This window comes from Parasteatoda tepidariorum, chromosome 2 (assembly GCF_982258835.1).
Source record: "Parasteatoda tepidariorum strain Cologne lab strain chromosome 2, Ptep-v5.0, whole genome shotgun sequence".
Classification (NCBI taxonomy): domain Eukaryota; kingdom Metazoa; phylum Arthropoda; class Arachnida; order Araneae; family Theridiidae; genus Parasteatoda; species Parasteatoda tepidariorum.
In genome coordinates this window covers 39,766,053-39,781,062 of record NC_141756.1, presented here as the reverse complement: position 1 = coordinate 39,781,062, position 15,010 = coordinate 39,766,053, and the positions used below count along the sequence as shown (strand labels likewise).

Here is a 15,010-nt window from a genome sequence, read left to right as displayed (position 1 = left end):
GACAATCGTAAATAGTTGTTTCAGCAAGATTGAAACAAACATTACTAAAATATGTGGACGACTGATTCTGAGGCGAGAATAAATTCTGGTGAAATTACAGTACTATATGGTAATGAATTTCTGGTTTAAAAAAACGACAACATAATTCTGGTTAATGAAACCAAAATATAAGTTCGTTCTTTAAACCACTCGTTTTGTAAGTTTTCCGTTCATATGGTTACGGTTTCAAGGCAACTACAGATTTTCAAAATCCTAGTTCTTATTATCACGCATTTAGTAAAAAATACAAAACTGTAAAGCAAATTTAATCGAATAAGTGGTATCATGATAAAATTACTACATTCACCAAATTTCCTCACTTATTATAAAATTATATGTTATTGCTAATTTTATTAAAATCATTACCAAAGCCCTACGTTAATAATCACCGTGTTTTTTGGGGTACTCATAGATCCAGAAGCACTTTAAATTGAACCATAGACTAGTACACTGGTGGACAAAATTAAGAGATGGAAGACATTTTCCCAAATATCTCAAAAAATACTGAATATAAACAAATGAAATTTTGTATGGATATAGCTTATTCCATGATAATAAAGTATGCAAGACAAAAATGAAAGTGCCATTCACTGGCAAGACCTATTGCCAATAAATCCAATGTAGTCTGAACTTAAGGATAAAAGATGACAATAAAAGTGAGGCTTGTATAGTGTGTGTTGCCTGTAGTATGGTGTATGGTCACCCCTGACAGACAGACAGCATGCACAACGAGTATGCATGTTGTTAATAAGGGAGTTAAGGAGGACTTGTGGAAGACCCTTCCATTCTTCCACCAGAGCAATTTTTAACTCCAGAATGGCTCTGGGGGGAGGTTGTCCCATCGCAATAGCTCTCCCTAGAGTATCCCAAATATGTTCAATAGGATTCAGGTCAGGGGATTTGTCTGGCCAATCCATTCGTTAAATATCCTCGCTTTCCAGATACTCAGCAACCATGAGAGCCCTATGTGATCGCGCATTGTGGTCCGTAAAAATGAGCTTAGGGCCAACAGCGCCCCTGAAAAGACGCATATAGGGCTCTAGGACCTCCTGCCTGTGCCTCTGGGCATTCGCGGAACCATTGTCAATCACATGGAGCGGTGTGCGGGTATCTTGCATGTGCGAAAATTATTTCCATCTCTTAATTTTGTCCATTAGTGTAGCTTTGACCATACTTTTTTCTCAGTGTGGGGAATTGGGTTGAAAAAAAAATTTGAATCAATTTGATTGGCGCATGAAATTTGGAGGTGCTATCAAACAGGTTCTGATGTTTTCTTTACCACCTCTCAGTAGTGATTCGCCAGGTCTCGATAGTGTTTTTGTTTTTTTGCTCACTTTTATATTAATTTATGATCCCTAATATGTATACTTCGTACACAAAAATTCGAAATTTTTTTTATTTAAGGTGGTTATTATAGAATGTGGTGGCAATCTTCACCAATATATTATTTTGTTAACATTTTCAACAGCGTGTTTATAGATTAATAATTTGTAATAGTTTCTTTAGTTTTTAAATGAAGTTATCGTGAACGCGAATGATGATCATGTCTTTTCGAACAGTTAATGGGCTGTGGTAGACCAGTGATCAGAGAATTGGACTCCGGTCCAGAGGTGTCGGGGTTCGATACTTGACTCCGCTATGACCCACCAAGTGCATGCCCTATTGTGCTCATAAAAACTGTGGAATCGAACATCCTGTGGTCGACCGCTGAGAGTGCCATATGGGTACAGAGATCATGAGAAAATTTCCTTCCCCTTCAGATCTATGTCTAAATTAAGAAAGTGGTCTCATGAATGATAGTTGCTGCTATGTTTGTGAGGGGATTTGAGGCAAGACGTATTTTTATCCTTGTGGTGCTTTCTTACCAAACGAAAGTCGCACCTTCCTGACTAAATTCGCTAATGGCTGGTGAACTTGTTTTTTCCAAGTGTCATTAGAAGCAACAACAGAACAGTTGACTAAAAGGACTTTACTGGCAGCATTGTTTCATAAGAATCTAAAAAACTTTTCAGTCAAAAAAAAAAAATTTCTAGAATGTTTTGTTGTTTCTTTTTCTTCCCAGTTTTAAGTCAGTTGGAGTAAAACATAGAAAAACATTTAAAAATTCCTCCCTAGGCTAGATCGGCTAAGTTCAAAAATAAAATTAAAAAAGTATTTTTTAATTTTTGAAGTTCTATTTTCGTAATTTTATTTTTGAAATCATTGGTCACGCTTTCTCAGAAACTAGTGCTCTTACAAAAATTTTGCAAAATGGAATTCGTAGAAACTCGTGGTTGAATAAAATATTTTTTGCTTTTTTTACGAGGCAACGAATGATCAATATTTTAATCAATATAATGCAATCTTTAGTTAAAAAACAATTAAAAATAAAACTTTTAGAAATTTTGGTAGAATAATTTCACAGACTATAAAAAACTCAAAACAACAAGGAACAATAATAATACATATAAATTTAATAAAATCCCATTACTTAATTGTAATAGTTACTTAATATTATGTTCTTAAAATCAGCTCTTGAAATAAGTATTAACAGATTTGAATCAATAGTTGACCTAAATTGAGATAAATTGTTTGTGAATGGATCAAGTCTAGTCCTAAAAGATAGTTAGCAAACTATCATTACCCTAGTTCTACGAACAATGAATCATGACCAAAAATCGATGAGCTAGTTTTCTTGCTATGGTCTACATACATTTAGCCACGTAAATTCTCATAATTACCCCACATTTGTATAAAATATTGCATAGGTTTTGGATTAGTACTTGTATGAATACAACGCAGTTCCTTGAAAGATAAATTGATACTGTACTTAGTACTGTTTTAATGCAATATATAATTAATTTTGAAAATTGTGATTCATTAATAATAAAAAAATTTCTTATTTAAATACGATTAAATAAAGTTCACCTTTAATGCTTTTTCTTTCAAAATGCATGGTTAAGTAATTAAACAACGCAAACAAGTTACGAATTATTGTATTTTTTGGCCCTTCCTGCAATGTTTAGATTAAGTTTTAGTATTTAGAAAATTTTACTTTTTATCTTTTTCTAATTAAATATTAAATGTATTAATTTCATCTGGATTAGTTGCAGTTTCAGAACACGAATGTTAAGTTATTTGAAAGCACTCTAATTAAAATTATTTTAAATCTAATTAAATTTATTTTTAATGTTCATAATCTATTCATAGAAGTGAAATCACTCTAAAACCATAAGAAACTCTAAACCATAAAAAACTCATATAAAACCGTAAAAAAATCATCTAAATCAAGGCTTAATGGAGAAGATATTTTTTTAATATTCTGCTAAATACTGTTTCGCATTTGCAAAATTTTATTCTTATTAAACCTGATTCTCGCTGTTGTTCTAATATTTCTCTTGCTCTAACATTAGTTCGAAACTTCCTGATTTAGTTAGTACAGAAAAAAAAATCGTTCCCATGATATGTGCTTCTTTTATCACAATACAGAATTATCTTATTTGTAATCCATTTATATTCTAAAATTTTATTAAAATATTTCACCAAAAAGTAAAGTAAAAGCTGAAACAAGAAACATTCCACAGAACCTAATTTTAATTTTACAATGCCTTAATTCCAGGACCATAATCACGCATATTTGATTATGCGATTCTCCCCTCATGGCCCACAGTGTCAACTATGAAACAAGCCTTACTGACTCTAGCGTCCCAATATCAGACGGACATAATCTCCATAAAGTACTCTAGGGCCGGGAGAGCCTGGTCGGTAGGGCGCTGGGCCCATATCCAAGAGGTCGTGGGTTCGATCCTCGCCGGCCGAAGACTCCTCGTGTAGTAAATGGTGACTGATGCACGTTAAATCTGTCGAGTCTCAAAGTCATCCACGTTCCCACAACAAATCAATACCTCTGGGGGTACTGATCCAGGAGTTTCCTTGTCTTCTGGATTGGTACAAAATTACAAGGCTACGGAGTTGAACATAAGTAGTCATAAACCCATGAAATTGGGTCGGCTGTTCAACGACGGTTAGAAAATAAAATAAAGTACTCTAGTATTTCATCTCGTATTAGTATGTATACTCTCGGAGTGAGTGTGCCTGGTAAGTGCTTTTTTTTCCTTCCACCGGTCCTGAAGGGGTTAATAAAGCTGGTTTAAGACTTATGGCTGCTTTGATGCTTAAAAGAGCATCGTTATTATTGCCATTAAATATAAAAACTGTAAACATTAATAATGATGCTATTGCTCACTGCATAACTGCATGTCTTTCAACAGTTTTTATTTGTGTTACTTATTCTGTTTTCCACATTACTTTCCACATTCCAGCGTTAAATAACCTTCTTATTATTTAAGTAGTGGCGTTGAATAATATCAGTATATCAACGTCAGCTTTTTGAAAATTCGGTAACGAAAGATAAACTTAACTGAACTCAGCGGCGCGACAGCCCATGAGGGCCGACCTTGGGCTCTGGGGTGCAGGAGCAGATGTTCCGGTCAGGTGGTCAGCCGAACGCGGAACCCCCAGTGTTTAGTTCCCAAGCATGCTTGGTACTCATTTATCGACCCACTGAAGGGATGAAAGGTTGAGTCAACCTTGCCCGGCCCGAGGATCGAACCAGGGACCAGTGGCACGACAGCGCGAAGCGCTACCGCTCAGCCACCGGGCGTCAGCGAAAAATGCTTTGCAAATTATTGAGTAATGCATACTTAGCTTTGCATTTGAAGTTCTTTTCAGCAATATTATTGACAATATTACTTATGGTCTACTCTCTGTCCAAGAGATAAAAATTTCCCGTGATTAGTTGCTTCAGAATGACATGCTGCTTAGAAAGAATGCTTAGCAAACCGTTTATATCATATGTTGCTCCAGAGCAACTTTTTACTATCATATTTATCGATTAAAAGTTTTCATGATAAGCTGATGATTACTATGACGAGCAACTTAGGTAAAATTCTTAACAATTCGTGTGTGTTCTATGTTTTCTCTGGAGAAACTTATCTCTGATCTTTTTATCGATAAATATTTTCAATGATAAGTTGCATCAGAATGTTAAAACTCTTAATGAAAAGTTAAAACTCTTAACAGGTCTATCATGTGTTATGCACTTTCTGAGGCAACTTATACTAATATTGTTAAGCTTTGGTCAAGATGTAGGACGACTAGTATAAAAATTTCATGTCTTCAAAAAATACTTTTCGAATAGATAAAATTTTGTTGCAAATTTTTGATAGTTAAATTTTTTTTTAAAAATACTAACTCTCAATCTATTTATTTTCAAAAATATTTGCATTTATACCCTTTTCTATAATGTTATAGATAGAAAAAAATCTTTCGAATCTTCTAAAAACAATTTATTAAAATCTTTCAAAACGAATAAACTTTTTATACTAAACTTTTATACATAATAGATTGTTTACTTATTTATTTTTTACAAAAAATGATTATGAAAATAGAATATAATTTTCAATCTACTCATTTCAGTGAAAAATAATGAAATGAAGCAAAATTAGGTAACTAGTAAACACTAATAATAATCATAATAACATTCCACCCAATATTTCTATTTAAATAAGAAAATTTTAATCAGAGCAAATAGTAAATAATGAGATTTAAAATAGTTCTGAGTTCGATTTCCTCAGTTTCACGTTACTCATATTATATCAATATTAAATTTCTAAGTATTAAAATAAACTAGCAATATTCCTTAATTGAAATCTGTGAATTACCTTTTTTTTTATTTATTCATTTTTCTTAAAAAAAAAACGAAGTGAAGACTCACCTTAACACTAAATGACCAGACGGAACAGCAGACGATAAAAGTGAAAAAGAGAGGTCCGCTTTTCACCGGCATTGTTGATAATAACGAAAGCGATTTTGAAGGGAAGCGGCCTTGTCGTCCGACATAAAACCGAAAACAGCGCCAAGCGTTCTCTTGCACAGCCAAAAAAATCAACAAAATCTCTGAATTCTTATTGGTCCCCTGGGAGATGACTCGATGAACTCTGAATGAATTATGGAGTACGAAATAGCACACCTGTCTAGAATTTTAATAAAAGGATTTGATGAGTTCGAAGCTTCCATTTAGATGTGAAAAAAAATGGCTTTAAGTAGATGATGGCTGTATTTAAAGGATTAAAATTTTGAAGGTGCAAAGGTCAAGTATATGCATTCGGAGAATTCAAATTTTAATAAGGGAAGTATTTTGCATCCTCATGCGAAATAAGTTATTAAGCTATTCGAATTCGTAATTTTTAAAATGAGTACGATAAATTAATATCTAACGCCAAATTTAAAAGTATCTATCTCCATTAGTATTTACGCAATGACAAAACTCTAATTTTGTAAAAATAAACAATTTTTCATTTTTAATCGCTTTGTGAAAAATGTATTCAAATACATAAAATCATTTCCAAACAGAAATTTTTCAAATTTTCAACTTATTTGCAGTTTTTTAGATCTAAGAGAAACAGTTATTCATCCTTGAAATTTCTTTAATTTACAAAATCAATTATTGATAAATTTTTAAATATGAATGGAAAAAAAAATCTAACTACTATCGGTCAGTAAGACGGCAAGGAGATTCTAACCTATGATCCGTCTACCACTGAGAATATTATTCATTTGCACTGTGGTTGGTCCAAGCCGGGAGCAGAATTCGTATCAACGAGCCACTGCTGCGATTTGAGCCTAAGGCACCTCATTGAAAGGCTTTGACTCTCTTATTTATGATTAGAAAAACTCTTATTTTTTTTCAATAATATTTAGATTTCAGTATGCTTTCTACTTCGTTCTTGTGTTCGTAACCATAGCTCCATCATTTTTAAGACAACTAGTTAAAAAAGTAGGTAAAATTTTCAAGAGAATTGTTGGGCGCCAGGTGAAATTTTCTAGAGACGAAATGGTGACTATGCACGTGAGATTTTCAGACACTCCTTTTTAATCATATGTGATGAATTTGAGAAAGATATATTAATTCTGACTTTATCATAAAGTAAGCCTGTTTAATTTCAACACATAACGATGCTTTTCTTTTAAATTTTTTAAATAATTTATTTCGTTAGGAAACTCTTGAAAGCTACCAAGATACAAATTCCAGTTAGAACTACTTTTATATATAAACCACAATGTCAATAGTGTTCATATGAAGCTTTCCCACCATTAAGATATTAGTCTAGAGTGTCGTTACTATTAGGCTAACCACGAGCGGTTTTCTTGGTTTACCCATTCCTATAACATAATTGTGTATTTTGTTTTTGTTCAAAAAGTCCTATGATGTTTAATGTTTGATCCGTGAGTTTTCTCGTCTTCTGGGTTGGATTAATAAATAGCAAAGTGAACACCGATAGATATATATCCGGCATGGTTAGATGAATGTTAGTTGCGATTGTAATAAAATAGATTTTGGTGGAATATATTTTATTAGTAAATAATGTTTTCCTAATTTATGTTTCATAATTTAAGAGAAGCCGGCCAGACGGTCGAGTGGTTAACGTGTCTGACTGTGAAGCCAATGGCTGCGGGTTCGAATCCCGCTCAGGGCATGGATGTTTCTCTTTGTATGTTGTTCTCTATTGTGTGAATGTGGCTCACCCTATAAACGGGTATTTGTGGCAGTGTGGCGTGGGTAATATTGCTCGCCTCCGTGACTTAGGTTCACAGGTGCCCACTGGGTAACGATGAATGAGTAATACTTCCGTCATCTTCCTGGGCAAAGGACGTAAAAGTTCAGTGCCTGCCTTGAAGGAAAAAAAAATAATTTAGGAGAATCGCTATTTTGTTTTCCAAATGTTTTATTGATTATTTAAAAAATTATTTACACAGTTCCTAATTTAATAAATAATAATTTCAGCCAATATTAATAAAGGAAATTAGAATAAAATTATTAACAAATGTTCATCATGAAGAAAAATTATAAAGCGAATAAAGTTATTTGTTTTTCCGGAAATAAAAGACTCAGTTTATAGCAATTGTAATTACTGATCGTTTTCATTTACATCCGCAAGTGATTATTTTAAGAGTTACTTGTCCTTAAACTTCAAATTATAAACCGATGACATGAATTACTTCGATTCAGAATCACAATTCACTTGTCATATGAAACAATTATTTCTTTATTCTTATAGAATACAATAAGAACATTGTTCGAAAGGCAGTTTATAGAATTCAGTTAAGATAAATTTCGTTTTCAGGATCAATTTTAATGTGACTCAAATGAGCGAATTGTTCTTTTTTTTAAATTAGAAACTTTGGCGATTACATAATTGTCAAATATAATCGATTATTAAATTGCTCCTGAAAAGCTTTCCACTTTTATACTTTTTAAGACGATTGTTGGTAATGTAAATTTAAAAAGCATAAGTTTTTTCTATAGGAAAATCACTGCATTTTACGTCATTACTTTTGCATAAATGTAAATATTGCTGTGAACTAAAGTCTAATTCAAAAATTCCTTTTCAATATTATGCTTTAATTTATGAGAAAAAGTAAGAGTCTAAAGCTTTGGTTGAGCAAACGAATACAATTTTCGTGAAAAATTTTTCTTTAAATATCGCATTTTAGAAATCGCTTTTTAATTTTTTTCGCTTGCTTTTTTACAAAAATTGCAAGGAAAATTATAATTTTATTTATTGTTCTTTTATTTTTTGTTGTTGTTGCTGGCCCACACGGTTAGCGGAGCTAAACCGAATCCGTGACTCCAGAGACTCTGAGTAAGTCTGTAACAAAAAGTGGATCTGAAAAGAGGTCCACTTTAGAGATATTTAGGCATTGAAGTATATGTTCAGGAGTAGCTTGTTGGTCGTTACACTTAGTGCAAACAGGGAAAACTCTTGACTGAACAACATAGTTCTTAGGTGACCACTTCGAAATCTTGATATAATCTTGATATATCTGATCCCGCCTACTGCACTGAAGGGTCAGGCTGCCACCTGGGCGGTTGCACTGATACCAATGATGAACAGTTCTTTTATTTATCATGCAGTACTTAAATTTGACTTTTTAAATTTATTAAAAATATTTAAAAAATCACAATGATTAATAACAACTACTTACTTTTTCAAAACGATTGATATAAAATTGTGGATTAAAACTGAAAGGTTATAAATCCTATAAACTTATTTCTTATAAATTATAAATCTTATTTTAAAAAATACATAAAACTATGTCATTGATTCTTAAACGGAAAAAAAAATCAAGAGATTCTAATAATCCTTTAATGGTCTCCTAATTTTAAAGAAAACAGTCATAAAAGTGCCTATTTTTTGTTCGAGAAAATTATATAAAACTAAGTGCACGAACAATATATGTATTCATTTTATTTTTTTAGTTATTTTTTAGCTTGAAATAATGTTGAGAACCGACATCTAATTTAAAATAAATTATCCCTCAGCACATTACAAGTAGTTTCGTACTGCCATCTGTTGAATAGATTGAGAAGTAAACAATACACTGGGCATGAAAAATAGACAGTATTAATTTCTTGATTCATTAATGCTGAACACTCCGACCCAAAAATATAGCGGCCATAGGAAATAGATGGAGAAACTACACTCCATCGTTTTGACGCGAGCGAAAAGGAAAGGGTTAAATTCTGACGAAACATTATCGAGATCAATCGCTGAGAAGACTGGATTAAAAGCCTCAACAGCAGTCTGATTATTAGACTAAACTGAAAAATATGTTTGATAAACCTAATTGGTGTGGGGGGATGTGGAGCACCTTATCTATTGTAAAATATTGAATAATAAAAAAAAGTGATTACCATTTACGCCAAATAGTAAGATTTAACTAATGCTACAAACTATTTAAGGATTGCTTACATTTATACTATAACATATGTTATTCAATGTAACGTGCAAAATGATTTAAGCAGAAAATAATAGATTGCTCTTTATTGTTTCGTGACAATAGATATTGTTAAAGTTATTAAACAAAGTGTAAAACGTTACTGTGTTCTGAACATGTTCAATAACGTAAAAACAATTATAAGTTTCATATTTTACTACGTTTTCAAAAAGTGATCTTTAATAAAACATATTTTTACGATAATCACATCGTTGGTTTTTCCCTTTTAACCCTTTGACGCAGAATTTTTATTAAACACATTTTTTCACACATTTTTCATACCTTTTTCATTATTTCGTATTAATTTAGGTCAAAATAAGTAAAAAATATATTATATTTAGCATTTTAATAATTTTTGTGTACGAAATACAGCAATTGGACAACGGTGTCCTTTTTTTGCGTTAAAGATAAAGTTATCCAAACATGGTTCATTTCTAAACAATAATTATTCAAATTTGCAACTATTTAGATCTGAAGAAACACTAATTCATCAATGAAATTTTTTTTCAAACTACTTTTTTATATTTTATATTTTAGAAGAAATATAGTTCCAAGAATTTAAAAGATTCTTTTAGTAACTGTTAGACTGTTTTCCATAATTGAGAGAGACAAAAATATATATTTTACTTGCAATTAGAGCGTTATATATAAAAGGGTCACCGGTCCCATTTGTGCCAAATGATAAACGAAAAAGTATCCATAAACCAGACAGTTTCAACTCTGCGCTATATTAAGAAGTGTATTAAGACTGCTATTAAAATACAGTAAAACATGGAAATAATATGAACCTCAGCCCAGCTGTCAAATTAAGCATTTAGTTTATCAACAAAGCATCTGGCCTCTATTTGAATTGGTTTCGGTATTGTTTTCAAGTAGATTCAATTAGAGAAACAACCTCTTCAACGAAACTCTTTTTATGAATGAGACGTATTGAGATTTCAAGGCAAAAAGAACTCGACTTACATTGATACTAGAATTAAAAAGTATTATAATGTCACTAATTGTTCAAGTTTCATTGTAAACGAGAGTGTAATGTCATTAAGATGCTTTTAAAAACAACGGACTCAGTGATCCAGGCATGATTATGTTTTAATTTAAGCACATGAAGGAAAAAAAAATTATTTTAAATGTATATGTTATCGTGAGTGGCCGAAATCTGGAGAAAGTTGACTCTCACCGGTGAATGTCTCACCGGCGACAATCACATAGTTCGAAATTTTTCCGAAATATATGTTATTTCTCATTTGATATTAATTTATTCGTTAATATTTTAATATTTATTCATATCCAATTAGGATAGATTAGGAAAAACATCAGTGTTCGGAGTACCGGGTAGTGGCAGTTAACCTAAAAAAAAAACATCATTGTAGGGAATACCGGGGAAGTGTTACATCCCCGGCATTCCCTACAATTATATGTATATATATATATATATATATATATATATATATATATATCCAACCTTAAAAAAACCAAAAAACCTTATGTTGTAAAAAATCATGAAATAAAAGAAAAAAGTTAAAAGAAATCGAACTTACCGGCAGGAATTAAAGCGCTGTTTAGGTTTAAAAGTACAATAATAAAACAGTTAACAAAAATCGCGAAGATGTAAAATATTGGAAGTTGTGCTTATAGCTTGAATCGAATAAAATAAAATTAAAAAATATATATATATTTGATCGAAGAAGAAGGAAAAAATTTTTTTGTAAATATTAGTGCTGCCATCTATGAGATTAGCGTTTATATATATATATATATATATATATATATATATATATATATATATATATATATATATATATATATATATATATATATATATATATATATATATATATATATATATATATATATATATATGTCACGGCGAAAATCGGTGGTTGTTGACTTTCAACGGTGAATGTCGACAAACACCAAATACGTCGGTGAAAGATCGAGTATTTCATTACATTCTTGTACATTCGGACCCTCACAGGTGTATGTCGACAATATTTATTACATTCGATTTGATATGAATTTATTCGTGGATATAATTACATTTATTCGATATTTTAACCCTACACTGATGTTTTTTTAAGGTTAAGTGCCACTGCCCGGTATTACCCTACACTGAGGTTTTTTTAAGGTTAAGTGCCACTGCCCTGTATACATTTGCCCGGTATACCCTACACTGATGTCTTTTTAAGGTCAAGTGCCCGGTATATATTTGTCCGATACTCCAAACACTGATGTTTCTTCTAATCTATCGTCAGTAAGTATTAAAATATAGAATAAATATAAATATATCAAATAAATATAATAATATTAACGAATAAATTAATATAAAATTGGATATAACAAATATTTTGGACATACACCAAGTGACTACGTGAATGTTGACATTATATATATATATATATATATATATATATATATATATATATATATATAAACATACACGCAGAGTGAGAGAGATGTGATTGACCGATACAAGAAAGTTTAAAATAAATGCTGTTTGCTAAAAATAAAATAAAAAATACAGCAATAATAAGTCTTTTCCTTTCCAATTAGCATTAATGATTAAAGCTTAAATGTTATACTTTATTTAAACTTTATTTTTTTTTTAAAAATAAGTATTTACTGAGGAAATATAAAATTTACTTGAAAACTAATTTCCAAATATCCTCTTATATGCTGCAAAATAAAATGTAAAATTATAACACGCAATATATTTTTTTTGAACACAATAATTCATTGAAAAAATAATTTTTGCGTGTTTGGCTATTTCAATTGAAATATTTGCACTGGTGTCAATTAATTTTGCCCACAGATCCCATTGTTTCCGCAAATGATGTCGATTTTGAAGACATTAAAATAAAGAAGGCAAATATAGTACTGTAGTAAAATGTTTACAATATATTTTAAGCATACAAAGAACTACTCTTTCAACGTATCCATAAGTTTTTTTTTTCTTTTTTAATTATTTCAAATATTTATTTTTCTCTTGAATATTTTTTTAAATGCAGTTCTTTTATAAAAATGTAACTAAACATTTTGAAAACGTTTTCATTTTTGCACGCTTAGATCGATTTATTTCCATATAATCGCTTTAGTTTTTTTATGGTGTTCGCAAAAGTTTTAAAAACGTTCTGTTGAAATAAGGCATTTTTTCGTAAAAGATAACATTTTCCAGGCAAATAAATTTTCTTCTGACTGCTTCCAAACAGCTGCTGTTCTTAGAAGTAGCTAAACAACAACTTTATTTTAACCGTGCATTTTTCCAGCTAAGTCTGGAAATAAGCATGTCTTAGAGATTTGTGACCCATGAATCAATTGTAGTTAAAACAACATGCAGGAACATAAATTCTTCAGTAAAATTACAAATTATTTTTGAAAGATAAAATATTCTAAACTAAACTATGTCTCAGCAAAATGCTTCACATCAGACATCCTGTACTTTTACTCTTATAAAACTCTGTTCAACTTTGAACCATAATACGATGAAATCATCAAAAACCATAATATGGTGCAAAGTCATTGCAACTTTGAAGAATATAATAATAGGGCATGAAACTTCAGTTCTAAAGCTCTAGCCAGACTAAAATATTTGATAGATACTATTTTCACGAAAAAATATTAGCAATTTTCAAAATGTTATCAGATGAAGGACTTTTAATGATCAAAACCACTAAAAGAATGTAGAAAATTAAAACTGAAATTCGCTTATTGCTAAAAACCGTTGATATTAGGTTTCAATGGTTCTTATGTTATCCACATATCATTCAAATTTATTAAAATATAACAGAAATGTCATAAAATTTAGACATCAGAAATGTTCCCATTCATTTAACATTTCATATTTGTATATGGCAGACTTTCACCACATAAGTACCATAGGTCAAATTCACCGTATAAAATTTTGAAGCTAAATTTGACTCCGAAAATCTCAGAGAACTTTATTTAATATCATGCTTCAGATTAATTGAGAAACATTTCTTTTATTTTCAAAAGTAGGTAATTGAATCGCATTAATGCCGATTTTGGTACGAAGCGGAAGCCATCCATTGTTAGTACCATTTTCTGAGCACTTAATATTTTCGTATTCTAATTCAGAGATATAACTTGAAATATTTAAAATAGAAACAATGTTGTTATGCCGAATTTCAAATTCTTTTTTCTAAATACACACTGCGTATGAGCATTAGTCAAAACTAAAAGGAATTTTAATAAATCCTTTATTACCGCAATATGGTTTTTCTGCTTATTATATAAGTTATGGTTCAAGTTAATTCCATAATAAGACTAGATTTTTTAATCGTGATCATGGATAAACCTAGCACAATAACAAATTTTCTTTTTTGCTGTATCGAGATTATGGTTAAATCTAACACTGTAATTAGAATATGGGTTTCATGAATACGAGATTATGGTTTACAGAGAACCATTTTAAGGTTTTTCTACATTTTTTCATATCATGGTTCTTCCTATCAACATGTCAAGGTTTTCAAATAGAATAGAATAGAATCGATAGAATTCAATAGAATCGAAATTATGGTTTAACTTAACGCTGTAAAAAGAATATAATTTTCATGAATACGAGATTATGGATTACAGAGAACCATTTTAAGGTTTTTCTACATTTTTTCATATCATGGTTCTTCCTATCAACATATCAAGGTTTTCAAATAGAATCGATAGAATTCAATAGAATCGAAATTATGGTTTAACCTAACGCTGTAAAAAGAATATAGTTTTCATGAATACGAGATTATGGATTACGGAGAACCATTTTAAGGTTTTTCTACATTTTTTCATATCATGGTTCTTCCTATCAACATATCAAAGTTTTCAAATGGAATAGAATAGAATCGATAGAATTCAATAGAATCGAAATTATGGTTCAACCTAGCGCTGTAAAAAGAATATAATTTTCATGAATACGAGATTATGGTTTACAGAGAGCCATTTTAAGGATTTTCTACATTTTTTTATATCATGGTTCTTCCTATCAACACATCAAAGTTTCTCTGATAAATCGAGAGCATATAGTTTTACTTAGTACCAAAGTGAAAGTTTATCCGAAATCATAGTTAACTATGATTTCCGAAATCATGATTAACTATGACCTCACACCATAATAAGATTTTCTTGCTTATTCGAAATTATTGTTTGA

At 30.7% G+C, this 15,010-nt stretch overlaps 1 protein-coding gene across 2 annotated transcripts in view; it reads right to left on the bottom strand.

Annotated features, from left to right (window-relative positions):
• The window catches only part of LOC107446167 (A disintegrin and metalloproteinase with thrombospondin motifs 18), a 41,711-nt gene extending 35,766 nt beyond the window's left edge, over window positions 1–5,945 (bottom strand). For both annotated transcript variants that reach the window (XM_087157233.1, XM_087157234.1), the window contains exon 1: window positions 5,795–5,945. In XM_087157233.1, the coding sequence (XP_087013359.1) occupies window positions 5,795–5,866 (72 nt within the window). In that variant the 5' untranslated portion in view covers window positions 5,867–5,945. The remainder of the gene's footprint in view (window positions 1–5,794) is intronic.
• Window positions 5,946–15,010: the final 9,065 nt, after the last annotated feature.